Source organism: Aythya fuligula, chromosome 5, assembly GCF_009819795.1.
Source record: "Aythya fuligula isolate bAytFul2 chromosome 5, bAytFul2.pri, whole genome shotgun sequence".
NCBI classification, from domain to species: Eukaryota; Metazoa; Chordata; class Aves; order Anseriformes; family Anatidae; genus Aythya; species Aythya fuligula.
The window spans coordinates 38,441,838-38,467,954 of record NC_045563.1 but is presented as its reverse complement, the minus strand read 5'-3'; the positions used below and the strand labels follow the sequence as shown (position 1 = coordinate 38,467,954).

Here is a 26,117-nt window from a genome sequence, read left to right as displayed (position 1 = left end):
ATAAGGCAATACATGCTAAAAGCAAACAATAAACTTTCAGAAAACAACATGAATGCTGAAAATTCTCCGTAACAGTAACATCCACACCAAACGAATGTTTTGAGCCTATTTTGTTACTGATGTGCTTTTTCTAGGACAAAAAATAATGAGATAAATAGAAATGTATTTGTTTCCCTTTCATTCTAGCTGGTACTTCAATTCTTTTAACATGACAATGTTATGTTTAATAATCCACATTTAATGTGGATTCCTATACAGCACAGAGTTTATTGGATGACTTCCAATCACAAGTGTCTCATAGATATTTCATACCTAAAATGACTTCTAGAGTATTCAGGAAGAGTGTGCCCTCAGCCACAGAGTCAAGACAAAGATGTGTACATCATTTTTGTACAAATATGATAGCATTCTCTCCAAACACTTCATTCTGTTTTTTTAAGGACGCCTACACAGTATTTCTCCCTCTGGACTTAACAACGTGAATTTATTCACCACAATTTACCAACAAAGTAACTTACTAGTGGTTTGAAGACAAAGTAGTAAAATAAATTTATTTCCTGAAGTCATCTAAAAAGCCAAAACCCATGGAAGCAATCAAAGAAGGTTAAGGCAAGCTACAAACAGGAGACAAACTGGTAACCAGTTAAGTCCCTGAGTTCTGACCTGTGTACAGGGGTCTAGGTAATTCAGTAAAGGCAGTCCTAATAAAATCATCATTATGAAAGAAACAAGTCTAGAAAGCAAATACTATATCCCTATATCCCTACACAAAGATATATATGAAAACTGATAAGGTATCTAAATTCCAATGGCTTCATCATGATCTGCATGTCTTAACTTCCTCTAAAAAATCTCAAGCTCCAGAAATCGTATTTCCCCACTTAAAACAGTACATGTGTGCACACAGTGCAAATGTTCCTTCTTCAGTCATAACGTGTATGACAATCTATAATTCATGCAAGATTAAGTGCCATCCTCCTATACTTTTAATACTGGTGTTTGTAAAAATACTAGATTTTATTAAAAATAGACATAAAAGGAAGAGATTTTACATACTCAGTTGTAAATAGAAAATTTATGCGCTATGCATTTAGTGTATCATGATCTTGCACTAGCACTTTATCCAGAGTTTACAAGTAATAATATTATAAAATCCAAAGTACTCACAACTTGAAAAAAAAAAGCATTTGCTAGCTGTATTTCCTTGAGACCAAGTGTGGGTTTGTTGTTGTTGTTGTTTTGTTTTCTTTTTGAAATTTTTCATGTCCGTAACAGATTGACATCACTCTTTCTACAATCCAGAAGGCTTCATATCAAATATGGGAAAAATTAGAGTATTCCGCTGCCCATCCAAAAACTAAACTACTTATGAAGATGTGCTTCTAAATTTAAAAATTATCTGTATGGACTCTGCATTTACAAGGTGTGCTTCCTAATAGTAGTCAACATCTCAAATTGTCTTTTTTTTTAAAAACTTAGTGACAAATAGAGATAAAAAATAAGTGGTCAAAAGTTATACACTGAATGTCAAATTTAAAATTGGGTATCTGCTAACATAAAAATGGTGTTCAATTCAATATTTTTTATGTTAGTAACATAACTGATTATATTATTTCAACTGTCAATCCAAGTATTAAGGAAGAAAATTAAGAGTTAAGTTCATTATAAAAATAACAATGAATTCCTAAAATGTTAAAATCCGGGAATGCAGTTACAGTTTTCATATTGATTTTATTCAAAATCCACATGACTTTGAAAACATGAGCAAGTATTAACTGCAGGCTGAATAATGGGTTGAATTCATTTTAATGTATTTTTATCATCTTTATCTTACCACTATATTTTTCCTCTGAAAGAAGGCTGAAAACTAGAAAATATCACTAACAAAATACTATTTATGAAAAAGATGCCAAGGGGTTTCTTAGGTGAGATGCTCGTGAACTCCTTAAAATAATGCATCACTAGCTGTAACATAAATAAGCAGTGCATATAACATCTTATGAACTGAACATGCAAGTGAACCTATATTTGTGGCTCATTGCTGTTTTGAGAAGTGTCTGATATTTAAGTCATAAAAAATGTACTTAAATTTCTTAAAAATGCGATGAATCTACTTCTCACAACAATTTTGTGAGCATCTCCAGCTTCCCCTGTCATCAACATAAACCAAATGCACTCAGCCAAGCGTTGCAATTGTCACTGCGTAACTGAACTTGGTAAACTTACGGGAAGTACACATACATGTAATGAACAGCAACAAGCATACGAAATCTAAAATGTTAATTAATATGAAATAAAGATTTACACTTATGATTTGTATTTCTTCCTTTTCAAAATATATTTCCACAACAAAAGGTTATGCTATATCTCTTGCAATTAATCCTGCAGCCATATATACTCCTCATAGCTATGTAATTTAAGAAACAATATTAAACCTTTGCAGTAAATCACCTTCAATATTTTGCGTGCCTTTGGTATTGAATTTTACATCTGCAGTTAGGGGGGAAAAAAAAAAAGACAATTGTCTTGCTATTACTCAGCAGGATACAGATTCCTTTTTGTAAGTGGAATTCCAGACATTCCGTCTGCTTCCCATAAAAGCAGAAAATAGTTGGTCTCAAAGTAGATCGGTAATGGTACATCTAAATAGCATAGGTACAAACCACGTCCAGACAAACAACATACCCACAGCAAAAAAAGTTTCCTATTTCTTATACAAACTCAGGTGTATGAATCATTGCTTGAGCTTTTCAGGGAAGAATAAAGCAATTGCATTATCAGAAGACTGATATTTCTTGACTAAGAAAGAAATAAAATAAAATTTTTAAAGTTTGCTTTACAAAGTGACTGAATTCAACCGACAACTAAATGAAATTAAAACAAAGACGAATCTGTCCTGTTTCCACTGCCTCACAGCCAGCCATCTCGAGGGGTTACAGCTACCTTGCAACACATCATCTCATCGTGTAAAAACTCTTTTCACATTACTAGAGCTGTGCATCTAATTTATTATGTATACAGAATGAGCGCTTTTCTATTGTGAAAGCAAATCTCCACATTACTATGCTCAAATGTGGTACCTGCATACGCAAACATTAATTTGCATGAGAAATTAACTCTGCTCACAGCATGTGTGTGCTATGCTCAGTTGACTGATATGATGGTGTTATGAAAATTTAGTCCAGGTTTCTGTTGCCTAACTAGGCAAGACCAAGACAGCATTCTAAGCACATCTAAATACACTCATACATGCACAAAGCTAAGCTAATGGTGATTTTAAAATGCCACAAAACACAAACTTCACAAATAGAACTGACATAATATTTCTGTCTAGTTTTTAGTGTTGTAGAAGTAGGTTCAAAATTAAGTTATTAATTTTTATTAATTAAGTTATTATCACGTAAGGAAATGTAAAAATCAATCCGCCTACTATGTGTAACCAGAAAATTATACTTACATTTTTCTCCTAGAAGATGCATTCATTTTTACTATCTTAAAAAATCCCTCAAACGGCCTAAGCCAGAATTATTATTATTTTTTAACCTAGGTATAGGCCATGATAATGAATTACGTTATTTCTCTATCATTTTTTATAATTTCTAGCAATGTAAATTACAGGCCTAATCCTAAATATACACAGACAAACTTTGATTACAAATACTTCATTAAATTCATAATACAAGGATGGACCTGCAGGATCGGGTTTTATAATACTCTTGTGAGTAGTGAAAAGAAAATGACAACCCTAAAATATATGTCATGCTTTCTTTCTGTATTTGAACATCATTAAGCATGTGCACAATTAGAATATAAACAAAACAAAGCTCATTTTAGTGAGCTTGCACTTCCACATTTGATAGACAATGCAATTACATCACAAAAACATCAGCAAAACAACCTATACCACAGATGCATCCAAATATACAAATACTGACCATGTATTTTAAAACAGTGCCATTATGTCTGTTCTGGAGAAGGAAAACAAAATTAAGAAAAAGTTCTCTCTATATATGATATTATATGCCTTTCATATATGGTATGAAAGAGAACTCAGTAACATTTCTCTGAAGTAAAACACTTTGAAATCCAACAGGAATTCCTAACACTTAACCACCTCATTGTTTAGTCTACATGTTGCACTAACAAAACCCCAGTTATTGCTAGGTTTCCCTTTCTACTGAAGGCTAGCTTGTACAGACATATGCCAACAGACCACAGTCATAATTAAAGGATGCCAAAAGCCAGAGATGAACTACCGACATTTCAGACACCCTTAGCCAAACCATCATCCTGCTTCTGCTTTTATAAACAATAACATAAGAGAAAAACTTTTGTGACTTGTATGCACCATTTTTTCTTCCACAGAAAACGGGCGTACAAGATTTCCTGCCTTGTTTTAATATGAGTGGTCCTGTTAAATATCAGATCAAAAGATAACTTTGATAACTAGAGAGGAAAACTATTTCTATCTTCAGCCTAGTAACAATTTTAATAGTTTTAAGAGACATATCTAGTTTAAGAAAAAAAAAAATCAAAGGAGTTTGGACAATCAAAACTATGTATCTGATACTTCCTACATTGAACAAAAATATTTGTGATGTTAAAATTAACAAATTGTTTTAAACAACTTGTATGCTAGCAACCTACTAGCAAAGTCAAGACTAGACAAGGCTGTTGTTTCTGTTATTGCTAGTTTTCTATTCCAGAGTTCATTTTGAAGACTACTGTGCCCAAACATGAAATATATATGAAGAAGAAGATAATAAACATTTCCAGAAAAAAAAATAAATATTTGGAATCTTCTTTTTCAAATGGATATTCAACTCTCTAGCAACAACAACAAAAACAAAGAACAAGGCTCTTGATTGTCCAGTTTGAGCATTTACGACAAAACTGTTCCAAAATCTATAAAGATTAGAGTTCATTAAACAATTAGGTGGTTTAGCTGTAAAGATTATTACAAACGGATGTGTACTGATAAGACAAGGGGTAATGGCTTTAAACTAAAATAGAGTAGGTTTAGATTAGACATGAGGAAGAAATTCCTTTCTCAGAGGGCAATGAGGCACTGAAGCAGTTTACCCAGAGAAGCTGTGGATGCCCCATCCCTGGAGGTGTTCAAGGCCAGGCTGGATGGGGCTTTGGGCAACCTGGTCCAGTGGGCAGCATCCCTGTCCAGGGCAGGGGGGTTACAACTAGGTGGTCTTTAGGGGTCCATTCTACAGGATCATTGTATCACTCTATGTTTATACCTAAATGAAAGTATTCATTTTCAAAAGAAACAGTAATTCTGAATCACCTATTTTACAAACTTCTAAGAAAGCAGAAGCAGCAGTAAAACATCAGTTTTTCCCCCTCACCACCTACCCCCACCCTCCCCTAAAGAGATATTCAAGATGAACTTATTTTAAAATCTATGCCACAGGTAATATATTCCATTCAAGATTTAGACAGACAATAAATGCTAAAGGAAATTACCACATAAATGACATTCCTCAAAACAAGATGGGCCTGAGAATGAAAAGAGTTGTTATTTGATCCAAGCAATAATACTCATCCTGTACTCAAAACATAGAAAAACAGTATTCTGCTCTAAATGAAACGATAGCATTCTGCTTTCTAGTCGTTCAGAAAGTAAATTAGTAATATCAGTCTGACAGAATTTTTTATGTTATAAATGGTTGTAAATGAGCATAGATTATTACTGCCTTTAGCTTAGAACATTGACTTAGACTTTAGCAGTGAATTTGAACATTTCAAGAAGAAAGGATGAAACTGCATGATTTTTGTATACTTTTCAGGTAACTCGATGCCCCAGCACAAACATCAGCATTCGGGGACAGCACCTGAAGGAACGTGCAGGATTATGGCTACACTAAACTAATTCTATTTACTTGCACTGTGTACTTGTTCATGTAACATCAAGGTTTTCTACAGTCTTGATATGATTTATTTTACCAATGGAAAAAATGAATACATGGGCTTAGAAATGATCTTATTTAAGGAATCTCCATCTCTAAACTTACCTGGCACCTCCCTAATGCTTAGAGCATACACATAAGCTGCTTTGCTTTCTGTACATAGGGATTCTGTGAAGGAACTGGCAGTACAAGTAAGTTTGGGCTACTTGATAGAAAGAAATTTAAAAAGGCTGAGAACATCAGCTTTCCAAAGTATGATCCTAGCACTACAAGGGATCTAGTTTCTTCTTGTTTTAATTATTGTTTAATTATTTGCAGACTGCATTTTTTTGTACCAATGTAATACTAGTTCACCAAGTTAAAATATGCATGTTAACTACTTTAAAGCATTTTACACTTTATGACTGCAAGAATCATTCAAAGAACATTCCTGCTATTTCAGTCTATATTAATTTTACGTGCAATTTTTAAAAGTTTTCGTTTCTTTTTTTTTTTTTCCTTACAATAACAAATAACCAAGAATGTAATGTTTTCTTTTAAAGGAGAAACTACCTACAGTTTTCAGCCGTGGCTGACAACAGGCTGTTGTGTAGATGAAACAGGCTCATTGCAGGAGGCATTGATTTCACAAAGTTGTGCTAATGATTGCATTTGAAATGCTGTCCTGTAAGACAATGTTTAGCCAGTTCAGCTGGACCAACCTTGTTAAAATAACTACATTCAAAACTTGTCTCGCTATACCACAAAAACTCCAAGAAAGGGCAGAAGTTTTCAGTCTTGCATATTATATTATTCCTACAGTATATTGTCTTCACCTGCTCCTTCCCTCTTAAAATTCTTCTTAAAGCCATTAGCAGTTTCATTGTATTACAGTATTAAAGATGTATGCAGATAAAATAACACAATTTGACTGTTCTCTCTAGCTTTCATCAACACAAATTCACTGCATTTCTGCATAAGTTTCTGGTATCCGGTACCAAAGTTATACAACACTGCCCCTTAACCCAACCTTAAAGTTTATATGGTTATTGAATTTGCACATCTGGCAGCTCATAGTTTCAAAGAAGTTATTACTACACAAACCAGTTTGGGAGACATATTGAAATGGGAAGATTAAGAACAAAATGAATTGGAAAGTGCTTGCTACATGCTATGCTCTAGAAATAAAATGAGGGAAAGATATAAATCAAGACTCAAATTTCACATTAAGGTTTGTTGTCCTTTCAGAGAAATTTATTTTCATGCCCAATGGAATTTATTGTAACCAATCTTATTCCGTGTTCAAAACTGACTAAACATAGAAGTAACAGTAAGGAACCACACGCAGCAGCCTCTTAACTCTGCCAGTAGGCACTGAGAGCTACCACTGCCCTGCTTAGTTTGGTTGGTCCACTCACACACGAGACAAAAAGAAGCACTACAGATAATAATAAATAGAATACAAACAAAAGCCTGAGATACCTTAGAGAAAGTAAAAACAAGGTAAAGCTGTGCACTTCCCACATAATCCAGTCTATGGAGATACTGTAATTGGTTTTATCAATGTCCTGGATTCTCATACCAAATACTCAGTGCAAGAGTGTCAGGTGTAACAAGCATTTTACTTGTATTTACAGTTATTTTTGGTAATTGAATGACTAGTGAACTAATTAGTGAACTAATAATATTTAGGAGTGAAGGATGGATGTGGAACGCAGTTTTTCCCCATGCAATATTAAGTTTGCCAATTGTCAAGCACCTTTTTCCCATGAAATGTTGCTTCACATGATTTTTTTTTTTTTTTTTTTTTTTTATTACCCCACAGGATTACAGGGAAGTCAGACACGAACAAGTAAGGTTTAATATAATCATTTTCTACCTGGCAAGAATCCAAATAATAAGTTAAGTGGTATAATATAATTAGTAGTTTGGAGTAGTTTTGTTGTGTGTATTTGCTTGTTAAGCAGGTTTGACAATGTACCGAACTTTAACTGTGACACATCTTTAATGGTTAACCAAGGTCTTCCCTTCTTGTATTCTCAGCATCAAGTCATTGTTTTCAACGATTGTTAGCTGGATCTTGCACAAAGGTTTTACCACACCAGGCATTCCAAAGATGCTTAAACTAAGCATTTACTGAGAGGTATGAGTATCAAAACTGAGTAGTAACTTCAGCATTAAATTTTCAAATGACTCTGCCCAGGCAGATCTCCACGACCACTCATATTCCTATGTAAATTCTCTAAAGATTATGTGGGATTATGGCATGTTTTAAGTGATTTAATCTTTGAGAAAATGTAAATCCAAAATAGCCCTAATGAAGGCAATTTAACCAGTAAGACTTAAAAGCAATGTACACAATGATACATATACAGATCTAATTTTCTCTTCTCAGAAAAATCTTACTAAAATGAGAAAAAAATAGGATTCTCCAAAACATATCAAGTCACCTAACATCATCTACCATCTATCTGCATATCAAAGTTCTTCATGAAGCTACCTAAACTTGTGGGTTAGAAAAATAAGTAAATTAACTATTAAGCAATGCATATTAATATACAAAGAAAAAAAAAAAAAGAGCATACAACGAGCTGAAAAACAAATACCTGACTCCAAAGAGGAGCTTTGTTAAGAACACATTAGCAGAGCTGGAACTGGTTCTGATGTTGGTGTTCATTTCCACCACATTTAAATACAATTCTGATATTATTTAAGGATTATGAATCCTATGATTTGAATTCTTTTTCTCTGTTTACCTTGCAGTTCCATGTGAAGAATGTTAAAGGAAATCCAACTTCTCCACTTAAAAAAAATCACAAAAACCAGTTTTTATACCAAAAGCACCTGGAAAACCTGATAAGATTGAAATCTACTTCTGAAGTTTGCATACAATAAGGATAATTTTTTATAAATGCAATAGCCTCAAATAATTTCTTGTAGGTTTCTCCTTGGGTGGGGGGAGATAAGCATAAAAATTAAAATCCCTTATTTTACTTTCTTCCCTGCTAAAAGATCAGAACAGTTTTCTATTAAGCAGCAAATAGTTTTGCAGGTTCACACTTTATAGCGAAAATAGCCTAGTAAAGCAAAATATAATTACGTGTATGCTCACACTGATGGAATGAATTGCTGCTGCTCTAGCTCTTTTCGTGACATCAAATTTAAAAGGAGAATTTATTGAAAGACTGTAATGTCATCAGCTTTATCAACAGCTCACTGACAAACACTGGCCATGTTACTTTGTGTCCATGACATCATGCATAACTTACACAGTTCTCCAAAATGCTTTGACTTCTGAAATATGATACCGAGAAGAAAAAAAATAAAATAAAAATTATGTAGCACCATTTTTCTTTTGAGGCTTTTGTTTTCCAACACTGTTTTTTTTTTTTTTTTAATTTTAAACAGCACCAGGTGTTCACATCATCTTTATTTTCTTTGCACACTCTTCACACATGCAGTTACTTAACACATGGAAGAAAATGTCCAGTTTCTCCCTATCATCTGAGTAATTTGCATTTGGAATCTTGATATAAACATTTCCAATGCTTCCCAACTGATCAGAATTAAACTGAATTAAGAACAAACACGCGAAGCAAAAGAAAATTATTCCATTACCTAATTCAGCTCACTATCTTAGCTAGACTCTCCATAGCAGTTTAATCCCATAAAATCTCAAAGTAAAGCCTGTTATAATACAAAAGATAAGTGCAAAGCTCCCATTTTAAGGACTAGTTACAACTCATTAAGGTAAGGACACATATAATTTGAAGCATTAGAATGTATACTGAAATATAATTAGTGGCTATGAATCAAACCTGGATGGATTAAACTAATTCCTGGAATGTTATTATGGAGAGTACCTTGTGGAGAAAGAATGATCCTTCTGTTTGCACAGCAACTAAACAGCTTCAATTTACTTTTAAAATTGACTTGAATGGAGATAAAGGCCCAGCATTTCAAAACGTGGCCTTCTAAATATAATCAGCCTGAATTATGCCTGTTTCACACTGCAGTACTTGCAACCTGGTTACAGGCAGCAGGGATAAGGCTGCACTCAGCTTACTTCACTGCTTAATTTATATGGTAATTACCACACCACAGCCAGAATGGAGAGCATCTGCCAAAACTGAAAGCCCCACAATAATAAAACTGACATGTGCTGTGATATTGTTGAAGTGCTGACTAAGAAACTTCTTTTATCTCCTCTTGAAGCTATAAAATGGTATTCGTGTTATTACTAGCAGGGAATTTTAACAGCCTTGCATTGACAGCAATTATGTAACACATGCACAAAACAATAGAGTTTCACATCACTTAATAAATCCTTGAGCTCTCTTAGCTCCAGATCTCTCGCTGGCTGGATTTTATGGTCTGGTAGTTCTATCTGACCTTCAGAACACTGAAGTATACAAACCACAAAAGAACCAGAAAATTATTAGAAACAACTGGCTTTTCTCCCTGCTAGATCCGTTTAATGAAGAGAGCGTGATGCATAATCATGGAGGTTAATTAAAAGATTTACTCACTCACTTTTCTCTGTAGCTAAATGGTGTTGCAAACCCCTGGCAATAGAACAAGTGAGATACAGATGTGACATTTCATACCAAGAACATCCTTTTATCAAACAACACTTCCTTTAAAAAAAAATTAAAATCACAAGTCCTACACCATGTAATAATAAAACAAATTCAATCATTTGTCACTAATACATGTTCTCTTATTTTTCATGAGAATATAAAAGTACAATTAATGTTGGGAGTCTACATTTTCATATTAGCTCATTTTCCTGCTGATCTCTCTATATAAAACATATATTATAAAACTTTTGTGTTCTTTATATATATATAGCATAAATATATGCTGCATACATATATTTGTATATATTTTTGTGTGTACATGTAGACACACATATTTTGTATATATTTTATATAGGCCATTTATATATTGGAACTTACACCAAAAGATAAATTCACGTAGAATAAATAAATCCTCCTCCAAGCAAAAATTATTTGGTAGGTATATGTGTTCAAAAACAACCAACACTTTCAATTTTAGAAACTGGACAGTGACAGAAAGTCATGTGGTAGTGAGACCAAACATACCTGCTATCAAAGTTATTCATAAAGTAAATGCAACCACTGAGAATTCAGTTTCCTTACCATTTTCAACTGGGAAGATGCTAGCTTGTTACTAAGTTTGCATGCTATATTTGCATGAATTCACCACACATCAGTTATTTCTCTCCACACTTCACATCTATACTCCTAATCTATTTATAGGTTACACTTCATATATATCATTCATGAAGAGTTTGATGAATACATCCATAAATGTTAAATCTCATCTTTCTCTAAAAATCAGGCCATGCTTTCCACATGTTCTATACAGGACTTTTGCCCTTCCTTGAATGCACTTATTTCAAGTTTATTATTATTATTATATGTTTGAATTAATTAAAGACATACCTTCCAGAGAAAGTACCGAGAAACCATCATGGCACTGTACTTCAAAATCCTTACTTACAAGTAAAACTTACAAGTCCACAGTGCCTTCCTTTATAAACAAAACCAAGGAAGTAGTTGTTCTTTTGTTGCTGTATTACTCTAAAAATTCTCTGCTGCTCTTGCTGTTGCTCTGTAGTTACATCCTCAGTACTGCTTTCTAGCTTCATCCATCAAAATAATGGTAATAAAAACACTTGTCAGAATTCAAATTAGATTTGATTTCCCCAATTAACTTAAGTGACAAATTAGTACAAGATTAGTACTGGTACACGACAGTGACAATTCTAGCAATAAACAACTCGAATTACTTTCCCAATCACACAGGTAGACAGAACTGTTAAATACATGATGATTTCCAAAAAGTGCTATATTTATAAACAAGCCATCTTATCCTAATGTAAGAATCTTCAGGGTTTTTTGTTTGTTTGTTTGTTTTTGATTGAAAGAACACTGGCTGCTAACTGGAAAAAAATAATAAGTTCTTCCATAAGAAGATTTTATGAAATTTAGACAGTAATACACATAGCTTAGGATGAAGTCCTGTGGACTGGTCCTCACTAACAAGGAACTTCCTGCACTTTCTTAATGAGTTTCTATTACACTTAAACCTATAGCAGATGACAGGCATGATATGTTCATTTCCCATAGAATGAGGGCTCCTTGCTGAGATACAGTACTTTCCCTTCAGTTTTCTTTGCAGGAAAGCTTTGATTTACAGAGAGAAAAGCAGATATGAATAAAACCAACAACAACAAAGTCTGCTAGAATCATATTTTCATGTTTGTATAAGCATGTACCCAATTTTCATTGTTTTTCCAGGAACACCTCAGAAAGTGAAACCTTTCAGAATATTGAAAGTTAAATATTATTTTAGCAAAAAAAATTATTCTTTAATATTCAATACACATGTATATCTCTACCACATTGTATTATCCTACTTCACAGTAGGCCATTAAAGAAGATAAATTCACTCAGAGAAATGTCTGTAGCCTTTCATATCTAACCGAAGACTATCAGCAGTGCATGCACAAAAGACTGTCTGCCCACATGTATGTTGCACATGCAACAATGCCTAGATCCCACCAGAAAGGGATGGGGAACTTCCCACGAGTCAGAAAAATAAGACAACTACATGAAGAATGCAGAGATGTTCTAACAAACAGGTGGTCGCAAAGGGCATAAAAGGGAGATTCTTGGTATGGAGGTGTGTTTAATTTTGACTGCATTTTGTGTTTGGGGAAAAGAACTGATTGTGTTATTTGGCAATCAATTTGTGTAATAACAATTACACTTGCCTTTCATAGTTACTGAAGTACATGTCCAGAAAGTCTCTGTCTACTATCCCTCTTCATGAGCAGAGACCTCAATGATAAGGATATAAGCAAGCCTGAATAAAAACTCTTCACCACAGCCCTGAAACTAAGTACTATGGAAAACAAAATTCATCTTTCTGCAAAAAGGCTGTTCCTAGTCCCCTCACACTAATCTGTTTATACATATTCCATGAAAGAATCTCAAAGTATATAGAAGGCAGTGTTCATAATGTTAGCTTCCTTTCTTCCAGAAGAGCATCCTGCCCACTTCTAGGCTAGAGAGATAGTGTCCTTCTAACTTAAGCTGTTTGGCCCTGAATTTGTGTTCCTTAATGATTATCTTAATTTCCTCCAACAATGTCCTTTCTCCCTTCAAACTTCATGATGTAGGGGGTGGGTCACTCTTTTGTGTGAAGGAGAATGGAGTTAATGCTACTGAGATGAAAATTGTTGGGGTTGAAGAAAGAAAAGAACTCTAAGACAGATGCTAACTTTCTAGGTTGTTTCTGAAAGAAAAGAGGCATAATTGTGACCGTGATTGGTAATATGCTTTCTACTTATGGCTGCTTGGATGTGTTGGCATGCTTTGAACATTTCTAGCAAACACTGCCCAGCGATGCATAGAAATGCACAAACTGGGGATCAGAAAATAAATTCATGCACGAGATGTCCAACTCTGCCAAACTGGCAACCATATGTAACAAAAGATTAGGTATTTATTTGATTTTTCCATTTAAAAAATGTATATGCTTTTAGCTTTTCAGATGCCTAATAAGAGGAAATATTTTAGGTGAAGATTTTCTGGAGAGGGAACAGCCCAATTTCCTAAGTATTTTTTGATACTGGTACGCACTGTGCAACATAACAAAAAATATGCTATGTAATTAGACTACTTAGATCAATGAGGCTGAACTTCCAAAGCTTTATGGACTTTCAACTTTCTTGGACTCTGTAAACAGGATTACAATGTTTCTGAAAATGAAAGTATCCCATTCTTGTCAGAAATACTGCTGTTGTCACCTCATGAAACTATTTCTAGAAGCCAAAAAAAAAAGGCAACAACAACAAAAAAAGAAATACTTATGGTTTTCAAGTGAGCTTTTTTGTAAAACTGATTAACAGATGTATCACAGTATGTCATCAATTTGTGTTAATATATTAATTGTAGTATCAATTTTATTATACATTTAATGAAATAAGTGTACTTATGAGAATCATTCTGAAAATACAGATGAAAATACATAAATGATTATACAGCTTCAGCTGAAATACATGAGATGTCAACACCAAAATTACATATCTTTATAATAAAAGTAACACCCTGGTAGCATAGTTAAGAGGCTTTTGGCTTAGTAACCCCATATGTTTGTCAAATAGTTTGACGTAGTTTACAAGAGTATCAGCACTCTGAGCATCTGCTATGTGCTTTACATCCTCCACATTTACAACTTCTGTTTGACTACACATCCGTCTTGTCCTAACAAGTTGAAGTGACTCAAGACAAGATTACAAGTTCTGCTACACACTTTGTACATGCAGACATCCAGGCACACATGCATAAACATTTACAGCCACGGGATTTCTTTTATGTTGACATTTATTGTAGACTCTGATTTACATAACCATCAGCCCTAAGACAGAAGGTTGCAGCTATATACTACTTCATAAATGATCAAGACCTTGATACTCGCCCATAAAGGTAATATGCTTTCTACTTATGGCTGCTTGGATGTGTTGCACCTACATACATGTTGCAGAAGGTTTTCTCCACAGCAGCCCTGTTACACTTGTCTCATTCTGATTGTAACATATTAGGGCAAAAGGACAAATATAGCCTTTCCCTACAATACTTGCACAGAAACAGAGGCTTCTCCTTGACTATTCCTCCTTAGTGCACAGGGTGCAAGAAGGACAACAGAAACAAGGTTTCTTTCTGACAGAGATTAAAGAACAGTGCTAACTGGCAGCAAAGAATGAAGAACTCCTAAATTTGCCAACAGAGGAGTGTAACAACAGGCAAACACCTTCTTGCCTCAGTAGGACAACCACATTTCAGTGATGCAAATCGTATGCTATGTACTACCTAGATAGATTATTAATCATTAATAATTAATGAATAATTAATAAGCAAATACAGGAACACTGTTACTTCATAATTGTCAAGGTCAGTGAGAACAGAGGGTATTTATGACAGCACAGAAGAATATAATAGCATAGAAGCAAATTAGTTTCTGCAAATTCTGTCATCACCTATGACAAAACACATTTCCAGTAACAACCCATTTGATGGTGTCAAATTCCATTTATAAAAATGGAATATGAAAAATAAAGATAACTAGGAAAGTAGCATAGCTACAGTTAAATTTAAATTATGTCAGGGACATGAAACTGGAGGAGGCTTTGGACAATGGCTATAAATAGCACTACAATGAATTTAGAGAGGGGTGAGTAATCAAAGATGGTTTGTTTGCTATTTTAAGATGGCAAACACCATAATACATAGGAGAAAAAGAAAAGAAAGAAAGGTCAGCTCTAGAGAATAAAATGAGATTATATGGAAGACATTGGGAAAGAGAATGGGAACAAATATAGTGGCTGGAGGATAAAACAGACAAAAGACTTCCTTTGTTCAAAAGCAGCTGAGAAGTATGGGAAGCGAGCTGCTTCTCAGTTTTCTTCTACACATTCTGGTAGAAACAAGTAGCAGACCCTTCCTTAATAGTTGAAAACTACATTTTGAGATCAGAAGAATCACATTACATAAATAGAGAATTTAAACATTCTTATCTAGAAAATAAAATTATATTTAAATAAGGTCTCCTTGCAGCTATCATATTCAAGCAATGCTTTTTCTGATCAATGATTTCTCTAATATTTCTGAGAAGCTTTGATGCAAGTTCACAATGTTACTTACTTTTGTATGGATGTTTTTAATGTAACTGGCTCCTTCATCTAGGTATGTATTATATTAATATATTGTCCATACAAAATAGAACCATCATTAAGATTTTAACTGATTAGTATTTTATATAATTTGGTATTAAATATTTATTATATGTACAACATATATTGAATTATATTAAGTTGCAGTGCAATATATTGTTTTCAAATTGTTATTATAAATACTTCTAACAGCTGCTTCATTCTTGTCAATAACACTGTGAAGAACAATCAAGAGACTGGAAATTTATTTTAATCATATGAGTGAAAAAATTACCATTTATTAATGTTATTTAACTTTGCCCTCTGTGTGTATACTAGCTGTTAAATGAAGAACCTTTAGATTTCACAGTAATACTTTCTTCTAGATGAAAACACTATCACTTTTCATTCCGAAACAATTTTGTAGAATTATGGTGACAATTAATTATTTAAAAACTTGAATAAACAAGATATTTTTGAAGCTTAGTGATAACTTAGCAGGCAACTTTAGCACTTGTTAGTTTCTGAAGGAATAATAAAAAAAACAGTGGTACACCTCAGCCTTTAGAAAAGTGGTCTTTTTTTCCTTTATTTGGTGAAATGAAGTATGTATTATGAGAATGCCTTAGTAAAAAAAGATCTACCTGTATGGAGAAACATAAGCTTATAGAGAAACTAGCTCATTACATGGTATTATGTGAACTAAAAGAAAGATGTTTGCTATTTATACATGTATGTAACTGCACAGCACACAGGAAGAGCCTACAAAGGCTAACAATGCATAAAGTAGTCAAAACAAAGCAAGCAAAAAACAACAACTGTAATACCATAGACTATGGACCTGTGTTCAAAAGTTTTAGCAATGAATTTTTGTAAAAACGCTGTGATAGAAAACCGTATTACAGGATTGTACAGTTAACAAATTGTTCTCCAAAAAAATGGAAGGACTTTATCTTTCCCTCTTCTTCCCTTTAAATGACAGAGGTCAGGAACAAATTATTCACCTCATCTGGAATTTGTCTAGTACAGACACAGGGTTAGGTACATTGAATTCAGTCAGTTTCAGGGGAAAAGCTGGCACAAAATTATATACATAATTGTTGTTATCCTTATACAGGTTCAGCCATAAAACAGTTTGAGAGATTTTCTCCAGCAATAAACAATAATTAATTTTATCCCGTGATTTCCTTCCTCACAGATATATGCATTATCCTGTATCACAAAGAAAAGTATCATGCCTTCTGGCTGAGCTCCTGAAGATAATTTTACTTGACGACATCGATACTCATTTTCTGTTTTCATTCTGCACCACCTATACCAATTGCTTAACTTCCTGCAAAGTTCAGCTATTCAGAAAACAGAGTATGTGTAATTTTCATATTCTATGAAAAAACACCTGAATAATTAACAATCATACATTGTGCTTTGCCACCATATTGACTAAATTTGGGAAAAAATAATTGCTATAGATGTATGGACATCTGATGATACTAAATTTAAAATTAAGTAAATTAAATTTAACTTATGGTTTAAAAGAACTTACTGAAAGTAAGTAGACTTTTTTTTTTAAGTAGGTACAACCATCTCAGTCATGCTAAGAGGTAACGTGTGTGTACACAATTATGTGCCATTTTAATATATATTTTAAATATATTTGAATTTATATATTTAACAAAAACACTAAAACAAGCATCTGTGGCTAGTTTTTGGCAGGAAGGAATGAGCCTCCAGGGTGAGACATTTGAATTAAAACATCCCTATAACCCAGCAAAGGTGAAATTGTGTTACTTAACAGATTGCTTGGACATATATTTAAACCTACTATCTTCTATAAAGAAATTCAGCACATCACCAAACATGCTACTAGATCACAAATGGCCAACTAGTGGAAGCCTCAATTGAAAAATAACTACATTTGTTATTCTTTCCATATAAAATTCTTTTTGTTAATGCTCAGCAACACGCATTTGGCAGCTGAACATTTTTTTTTTGAAGCAGCAGTTAACAATGCAATTCACCAAACAAAGATAAGCTCAATGGTTTCCAGGAAACTGAAAGATGAAAGAATGTGCAAAGAGTCAGCCATGGTTTCAAATGAAGAACAAGTGAACTAAGGTCAAACTAAAACCTAAAAGAAATTCAACAAGGGCCCAGAAACCACGGTACAGATACATTTCAGTTGGATTGAAATTTCACAATACATTTCAACATGAATGCATACAATACATTCTTTGGTATATTAATTCACTGGAGACAATTTTTTCAAAGTAAAGGAGGACCTCAGATTGCAAAACCCCTAGTTCCTTTACTTAGGAGTCTAACAGTTCAGCAGATTTTCTGTTGTGTTTTTTTTTGTTTGTTTGTTTGTTTTGTTTTGTTTTGTTTTTGGTATTGATCATAAAGTATATTAATGTCTTATTTTCCAGCCTTGTTTTGTGGTCTTGGTCCCAGACTCAGCTGAAACCATGAAGTCTAACAGCATACATGAGGTAAGGTGTTGTGGAGGCATCCATAAATGTTATAATTTCAGAAGCCAGTGCCTACTAAATAGCCTCCTTCAGAAATATTACAAATGTATTCTTCCCTCATGAAGAGAGGGTCAGACTACAACTACAGTTGTACAAATCCATTTGAACAATTTCTTCATATTGCGGTAGTGAAAGAAACACAGCATTCTCTCCCCCAGCAAAACCAAAACTTTGTGAAGTTAACTTTATACCTACTGCAAGTTACTACCTAATACATACAGCTAAATTCAGCTAGTTAATCTATCCATTATTTCCACATAGGAAACAAAAATAATAACAATTATTATCTGATTTTTTTTTTAAATAAATTGTTAAAAGATCTCTCTCAGACATTTGTAAAATATTCTATTTTAAAAGTACAAAGTCCAATACAACCACGGATTCATAAATAACATTCCTAACTTCTGACAAATCACCTCCTTCACTCTGAGCAGAGAATTTATTTCTAGTTTTACACAGAGAATTACAGTAGTTTAGGAAAGAGTAAAGAAGATCTTTAAATACAACATGAATTTTAACACAATTGAATTGGCTAAGCTAGAAAAATAGCAATGTTAGAAGCTGTACACCTGGTATCATGCCAAAAGTGAGACAAAATCTCTTACAGCCTGTATTTTACACCATAGAAATGACGTTTTCACCAGTATAACATTCCATAGAACCATGCCCAGGCATTCCTCCGCTGACATACAGTGAAGAGTGCCACCTATTGAACCTCAAACAGTATTTCCTAAAATACTGACATTTTTTCAGGAAACGTAACATCTACAAACACCCTCCTCACCCCAAACGTTCAAATTAGATTTCTGTCAGAGTTTCTAGGCAGAGACCACTCTTGCAGCTAATGTTGTTAGGACATGAAACTAAAAAATAAGTATTTTCTGGAAGCTGTGCTTCATTCACCCTCTGAAAAGTGTAAATTTTCTATGTATTTGACTGCTAGAATGAAAAATCTACTTTCATTTACAGTTGAATACTTCTTTATCTACTCTGGCAAGCACAATATCTCACAGAAGACCTTATACACAAATTTTTCATATCCATATGCTATGCTATATTTTTCATATCTCACAGCTATTCTACATAGCCAGAACTGATAGCAATACACGTTAGGTCCCCTTAAGCCATACTAGGTGCTTCATAGCGTGCAGCAAAGCTAGCCTGGCCATGAGTTACATTGGTACAGACGAACTTTGTATTTTTTAACACTGTAAATAAATATTACAGACTTTCAATTTAGACTTCTAAATGCCCACATGCTCTGTCCAAGGATAAATGTCCAGTATGTTACAAATGTTTGCCTGTAGGCTGATACCAAAAAATACTGTTATCAAGTCTCAGAACATTGATATTCAAAATACTTGAATAAGTCAGCAGCCCACCGCATTTCCCAGGCATGTGGTAGACCAGCACAGAGTTCCCAGACGCACTTCCTCAGATTGTGTTTGTCTCATTAACAAGGTCAGTAGTGACAAAAGGTGATATAAAGGTCAATGAACAGGAAATGATGATAGTATACAGACTTATTTTATCTGCTTACCCATTAACCTATTCAATATACTGAAGTTCCACAGAATTCCTCTAGTTATTTGCCTCCCACGTTTTAACTAACACTTGCATAGCAGACAGAGCAGTGTATTAAAAGGAAGTTTTGGTGCTTTGAGCAGATAAGAGATATGCTGACTTACTGTAAATTTCACACACGTGAGCAAACCATCTGTAAACCAAGACTGCCTCCTTGTCCTAAGTCTTGTTCCCATACTCTGTAAATACACAAAATGAACTGATGCCAGGAATGCATGCTAATTGACCACTGTTTTTTCTTCAATGCAAAGACTAGTAGGGAATAGTATTTATCCTAGCTGATCTGCAGAAGGTAAGCCCACTACTGAAATAAGGACCTCCAGAAGTCACAGATGGACTACAGGGATTTTTGTTCTACATGCAAGAAATTGATTTATACAATATGCAGTCATTAAAAACTTACTGATTTTCTTTCAATCCACTGATAAAGATTACTACCTGAGAAACGTGCAGACATTCTTGATCCTTTCCCTTGTAGGAGCAGAAAAATCAATAGGTTGGCGGCTGTCAGGAGATCTCCAGTCCAACCTCTTGCTCCAAGCAAGGTCAGCAATGAGATCAGACGTAATGGTTTATGACTTTGTCTAGGCAGGTCCACAAAATTTCTAAGGATGGAGATTTCACAGTCTCTTCATGCAACCTGCTTCCCATTCTTAATGAACTCAGAGCTATTTTTTTCCCTTTAAATCCTTTTAAATTGGAAACTCCCCATTTCAATTTATGAGCAATATCTCATTCTCCCACAACATATATCAGTAAAGATACTACAGCTCTGTCCTGGATGTGATACTCTAGGCAGAGTCTCATGAGTACTAAGTAAAGGGAAGTAATTATTTCCCTTAATCTTCTGACTATGCTCAATGTTGCCATAGCCATGTAGGCTGTTACCCTTCATCCCTGCAATGAACTCTGCTGGCTCATGCTGTCCTAAGGTCCACAACTACACCAGGTCCTTTTCAACAGTGCTGCTCTCTAGCCAGTCAGACCCCAGCTCAGACTTCTAGAGGGAAAGGTTCCTCTGCAGTGTAGAACCCTGCATTTGTCCTTGATGAATGTCTTAAAGTTCCTGTAAACCCTCTCCTCCAGTCTAAATCCTGCTGAGTGTCAGTCCTGCCCTCAGCTTATCAAGTAGATCTAGTCATTTCATCATAGAAAGCAATCAGGTTCATCAGGTATGACTTACTCTTGATAAATCACAGAATGGCCAAGGTTGGCCATCCTAGATCTGGAGATCATTTAATCCAGCCCCCTGTCAAGCAGAGCCACCTAGAGCACATTGCACAGGATGGCATCCAAGTGGGTTTAGAGTATCTCCAGAAAAGGAGAATCCACAGCCTTTCTGGGCAACCTGTTCCAGTGCCCAGTCACCCACACAGAATGAGGTGTGTTCTCATATTCAGATAGGACTTCAAATGTTCACCCGTGCTCACTGTCCCCAGTCACCACCTGCCTCATTTGCACAGCTCTTTCATCTCAATTAACCATAATGATACCTCTTGCTAACGTAGCAAAAGAGTTTGTAGTAAAAATTTGCTTTATCATATTACCCATGAAAGTTTTCACCTCAAGTCAGTTTCTCATACACTGCTGAACTAGTTTGTCTTCCCCACATAGCACTTTCTATGGAAAAACAAAAGCCTTCCAATCTCAAAGCAGAAACATAACACTAAACATGTTCAAATCTTAAAAATATGCATATATACCCAGTTTTTGACTGCTAGTCACTGATTGCTCACTAATGCACTAATGTACTTTTGAGCCCTCAGCAGTTTCATTGGATCTTATGTGAGTAAGACAAGCCTTCAAAGTTCTGTTCAAAGTTATTAAAAAAAAAAAAAAAAAGATTTAGAGATTTTCTTTCTGTGTTCTTCAAAAGATCTATGCGGGATTCAACATATAAACAAATGCCAACATGAGCTTTCAGACCAAATGACAACTGTACCATCTTAGGACTCTTCTTTTTAATTCATCTGCTTTAGAATGTTTTGTGTATTTTCTCCCTAATCCTCCTCTGTATAGATTGTTTTATAGCTCTTTAGGATTAAACAGCACAGATTAAACAGTACATTTACAATGCATATGTCAAAAAGGATTTAAAAGAATTCTTGAAGTCCTTGAGGTTCCCCTGCCACCATTTTTTTAAGTTATATTTCCTTATTGTAACTTGAGAGTAATGTAATAAATTATACTCACTGAAAAAGAAAAGAATAGTAATCTTCTACTTGAGAGAGGTACATAGTTCTGCAAGTTCAGACTTGTTACTCCTGACTCTATGACTTAGGAATAAACAATTTCTGCCTACTAGGATAATAATAGGATCCTCTTAGGTTTTAAGTTGCCTTCTCTCTACCCACTTTTGAGTAAAAGTAGCAATAAGAACGCAATGTGATGTACTTTTTCTAATTATGTAATGATTTTTTACTACCATCTAACTTACATGTTAATTTTTTAATTGCCCTCGTCTCTATGACATTCGTGCATCAAATGAAAATTAAGTACAGAAATATGCTAAATGAATTCAGCAGAACTAAACCACACAATAACTTAGTACACACAGCATTCCCACTAGACCTGGTCATCCAAAGAACGCTGATTTATATGAACCATAAAAAATGCTTTACAGATGTATTTACACATGATTGTTTATAAATGGTATCCCCCTCTGGGGAAGAGAGAAGAGCAATTTTTTTTCACTTTGAAAGACACAATGTTAATCAAAAAGATGCATTGCAACTGAAAAATACCTCCCAGATTAAGAAAGCTTATTTGAGACTTTTGCTTGTATATTTCTTAAGGAACTCCTTCAGGAATAACAAAAGGTTGCAGAACGGGATTTTGTTGTAAAGACAAATGAAATTATAAACTCTGAAGTTTTCAAATTGAGGAAAAACAAATGAAAAATAGGAGACTTACAAAATTTCTCTGTAGAGATTTCAGTTGATGATCTATCTCTTTCAGACGGTTTTGTTGATCACGATGTTCCTTATTGTCTCGTAGAACCTTCTCACCTGGAACTGCTTCTAGGGTTCTGTTTGCATAAACCAGAGACTCCTGATGAAAGAAAGATTAGGCAGAAATTAAACACATGACTTTGTATTGCTTCACAGCCAGAAGAGTGTTCCATTGACATGTTTCCATCAGGAAAACATGTAAATCTTTAGAATAACTAGTGAGCAAGGGTTTGAAAAACTTGCTCCTATCAATGATACAGGGAACAGAATCAGGACATCACTGACAACTCAGAAGAGAGCAGAAGAATCAGAACTGAAGTGTAGGCTTTATTTACTAGACATCACGGTAAATAAGAAGAAACCCTCTCTCACAGTTCAAGTGTGAGTTAGCTGTGCAATTGTTATTAAACAGTTCTCATACCCTGAAGTAGCTTTGGATCAGATTCTGAAATTTATATCAGTGCTGAATATTTTCAAGCTTCAATATAGTCTCATTACATGCAAGAACGGAAAGTAATTTAGATAATTACGAATGACATTAAGGTCATTGAGACATTTAGATCATTAAGAATGGCAAATATTGGCAAAACAGCAAAGCTATGTTTTATTTTGAAAAAATCAGGACTTTCTGTTGCAAGCCAAGGATCCTATATAAGAATCCAAGTAAACCAATAAGGGAGAGGAAAAAAAAACAAAAACCTGTTGGTCAATTCAACCCAAAGGAACATGAGCAAGCATTTAAGAAAAACATGCTCTTTTCATTCTTATTTTCAGAAGCAGCTCAAGTTATCTTAATAAAGACATGCAAGCAGAACAATTTCAGTTACCTTGTCTTAACCGGAAAGGAGAATAATCTTTACAATTTCTCAACTACAAGGTTGAAAAAACTGTAAGCATTACAAAACGTTTTTTCTGAACATCAGACAAATCTATGAGCTCTGAAATCTAAACCATTATATGCCTGAAAATAAGCTTATTTTAAACACAGTACAGATATTTGAATATGTATCAGCAGTAGTTGGCTGTGCCACAGTCCCAGCAATTTTTTCCCGTAACTGACAAAGGTATAAGCAGCAGCATCTGTTAATGACTGGAATGTCTCAAAACTGGACTCAAATTTAATGTGAAGACTGCCTAAAGCCAAAATTGTTAATATTGAGTGTCTAAAACTTGGCTTCTAGATACAAAGGGAGTTTATTAGTTAAATATAATGCCCAATAGCAATAAAACTGCATGAGTTACATCTACATAGAACACACACACACAAAAAATGACTTATTTAAACTTGTGTTTATTAATACATGAAACAAGGATAGGAGCTTTACATCTGTGATATAAATACAGATTTGGCAAATGAGTCCAAAGTATAACTGACTCTCCCTCTAATAAGATGATTTGCATGGTTTTGTGTTCCCAGGGATTTTAATTCAAGTTAAATCTTCCATGGAATCCTGGGGGAGAAAAGGGTATGAGCAGTATCATAGAGCAGTAGCATATTTCACTTTTTCATTGTAAAAAAATTATAGTTATTTCTGCAATTACATTCCTAAATCCAATCTTTTGATCTGTGCATATATAGAGGCATTGTCATCCATATGGAGCACTAACTGCTTGGATTAGAGTTGCAGTTATCATTTGATTTAAAAAACAATGTTATGAACACAATTAAGAATATGCAATTAGTGGTACTGAGAAATCACTAAATATTTTAGTGATTTAATTCTTTTTTTCATTGCACACGTTGTATGCAAGGACTCCTGGTTGACATTTTTATATGAACTCAGCCTTCAATCAAGAAGAGAGCTCAAACTGCAAACAGCATCTCTGAAAATATTGCTACAGTACCAGCTTGATCTTAAAAGTTAACAGTGAGTGGAGTCAAAATCAGAAAAGTAGTACCTTCAAATTATTATCTTCCCCACACAATTTCCTGAAGCCAACCTTATGCAGATCTCTGTCCTAATCCATGTCAAATTTAGAGACAAACAGCTCAGCTTCTGCATGTACTTGTGAGCAAGCTCTTCAGACTTTAGGAAAACTGTGTATTGTGATGCATTTTTCCTTTTATCCCACTGGATATGATTTTAAGCCTATTTGTTTCTCAAGTAAGTCAACACTGTTCTATCAAAAGAAATTCCTAACTGAGCCTGATGACTTCACTCTCCACAAATTTTTCTTTAGTATTGATCTCTGCAATGATATCTAGACAATTCTTATCAGAGAGTGGTAGATAAAAAACTTAAGCTATGAACATTTACTAGAAAATGGGAGAAAAAAGTATTTGTTTCAACATTTTACCTACACAAACATCCATGACTGATATAATTCTATTTAGCTCCAAGATTGCAAAATGAAATTTCTGTTAATTTCTATATATCTCTGAGAAGAAAAGTCACGTGAATTTCAAATCCTAGCCCATAAACCATCATGCTAAGTAGTGGAAAAACATGAAGCTGGAAAGCCTTGCACTATTTTCCTATTTTTTTTCTAGAGTTCAGAATTTTAAAAAACAAATGAACAAAAAAAATATAGAAAATAATTGAATAAAACACAACATTAATAAACTACTCCTTTCCCTGTATTCTTGGGAATACCTGCCAGCTGTAGTTACAGCACATCAGCTGATATCTGACCACTATGGAGATTAAACTTCTGCTTTCACAGAAGTGGTTCTTACAGTCTCATTTATCTCATCCCTGAACAGTAACTGATCAGAATTCACACTATATGAGCAAAGTTAAGACAAATTTTCTCCACATACTCATTTTATAACATTTTTCTCAAGATATCTGCATGAAGGGAAGTATTATATCACAGAAAATATTTTATTGTCCATGTTTCAATTGTTTTGAAACATTTTATGTTTTTCATCATTAGTAATTAAAATGATTTTAAAAAAAAGGTAAAAAAAATAAAATTATTACTCACACAAGGGAGGGTCTAAGTACTTAGTGACAGTCAAAGCTGTAATGACCATAATACAAGTGGAGATACCCAGTATTTGAAGTGGCTAAATTTGTTTTGCATTTTCTTTGCTCCAAGACTTTAAATATTAAAAACAAACACAAACCAAAAAGCCACCTCCTGAAAGATAGTGGTGCCCTACAATCTTCTTAAGCCATAAAATAGACTGATCAGTTTATTTACCTGCATCTAACTTTGCCTTGAGGTAGAGATATCTGTCAAAATTATCTGTTATAATGAAGCAGATGCATAGAGTATAGGCTATAACAGTTCATTAATGAAAATATCAGCATGTCTTCAGAATCTGTCATCCCTTTGAGTAATCATTTAGTTTTCAACTGTTAACTGTTTTGTGCTATAATTGAAAATTTGAATTATTTTTATGATAAAAAGAAGCCAAACAGGTATGAAAGAATTCATTAAGGTAATAAATAATATTAAAGTAATT

General features: G+C 34.1%; 1 protein-coding gene across 1 annotated transcript in view; it reads right to left on the bottom strand.

The window, feature by feature from the left end:
• FSIP1 (fibrous sheath interacting protein 1) overlaps nucleotides 1-26,117 on the bottom strand; it is an 81,185-nt gene that overhangs the window by 32,217 nt on the left and 22,851 nt on the right. The window contains exon 11 of the mRNA XM_032187629.1: nucleotides 22,668-22,805. Coding sequence (XP_032043520.1) covers nucleotides 22,668-22,805 — 138 coding nt within the window. The remainder of the gene's footprint in view (nucleotides 1-22,667; nucleotides 22,806-26,117) is intronic.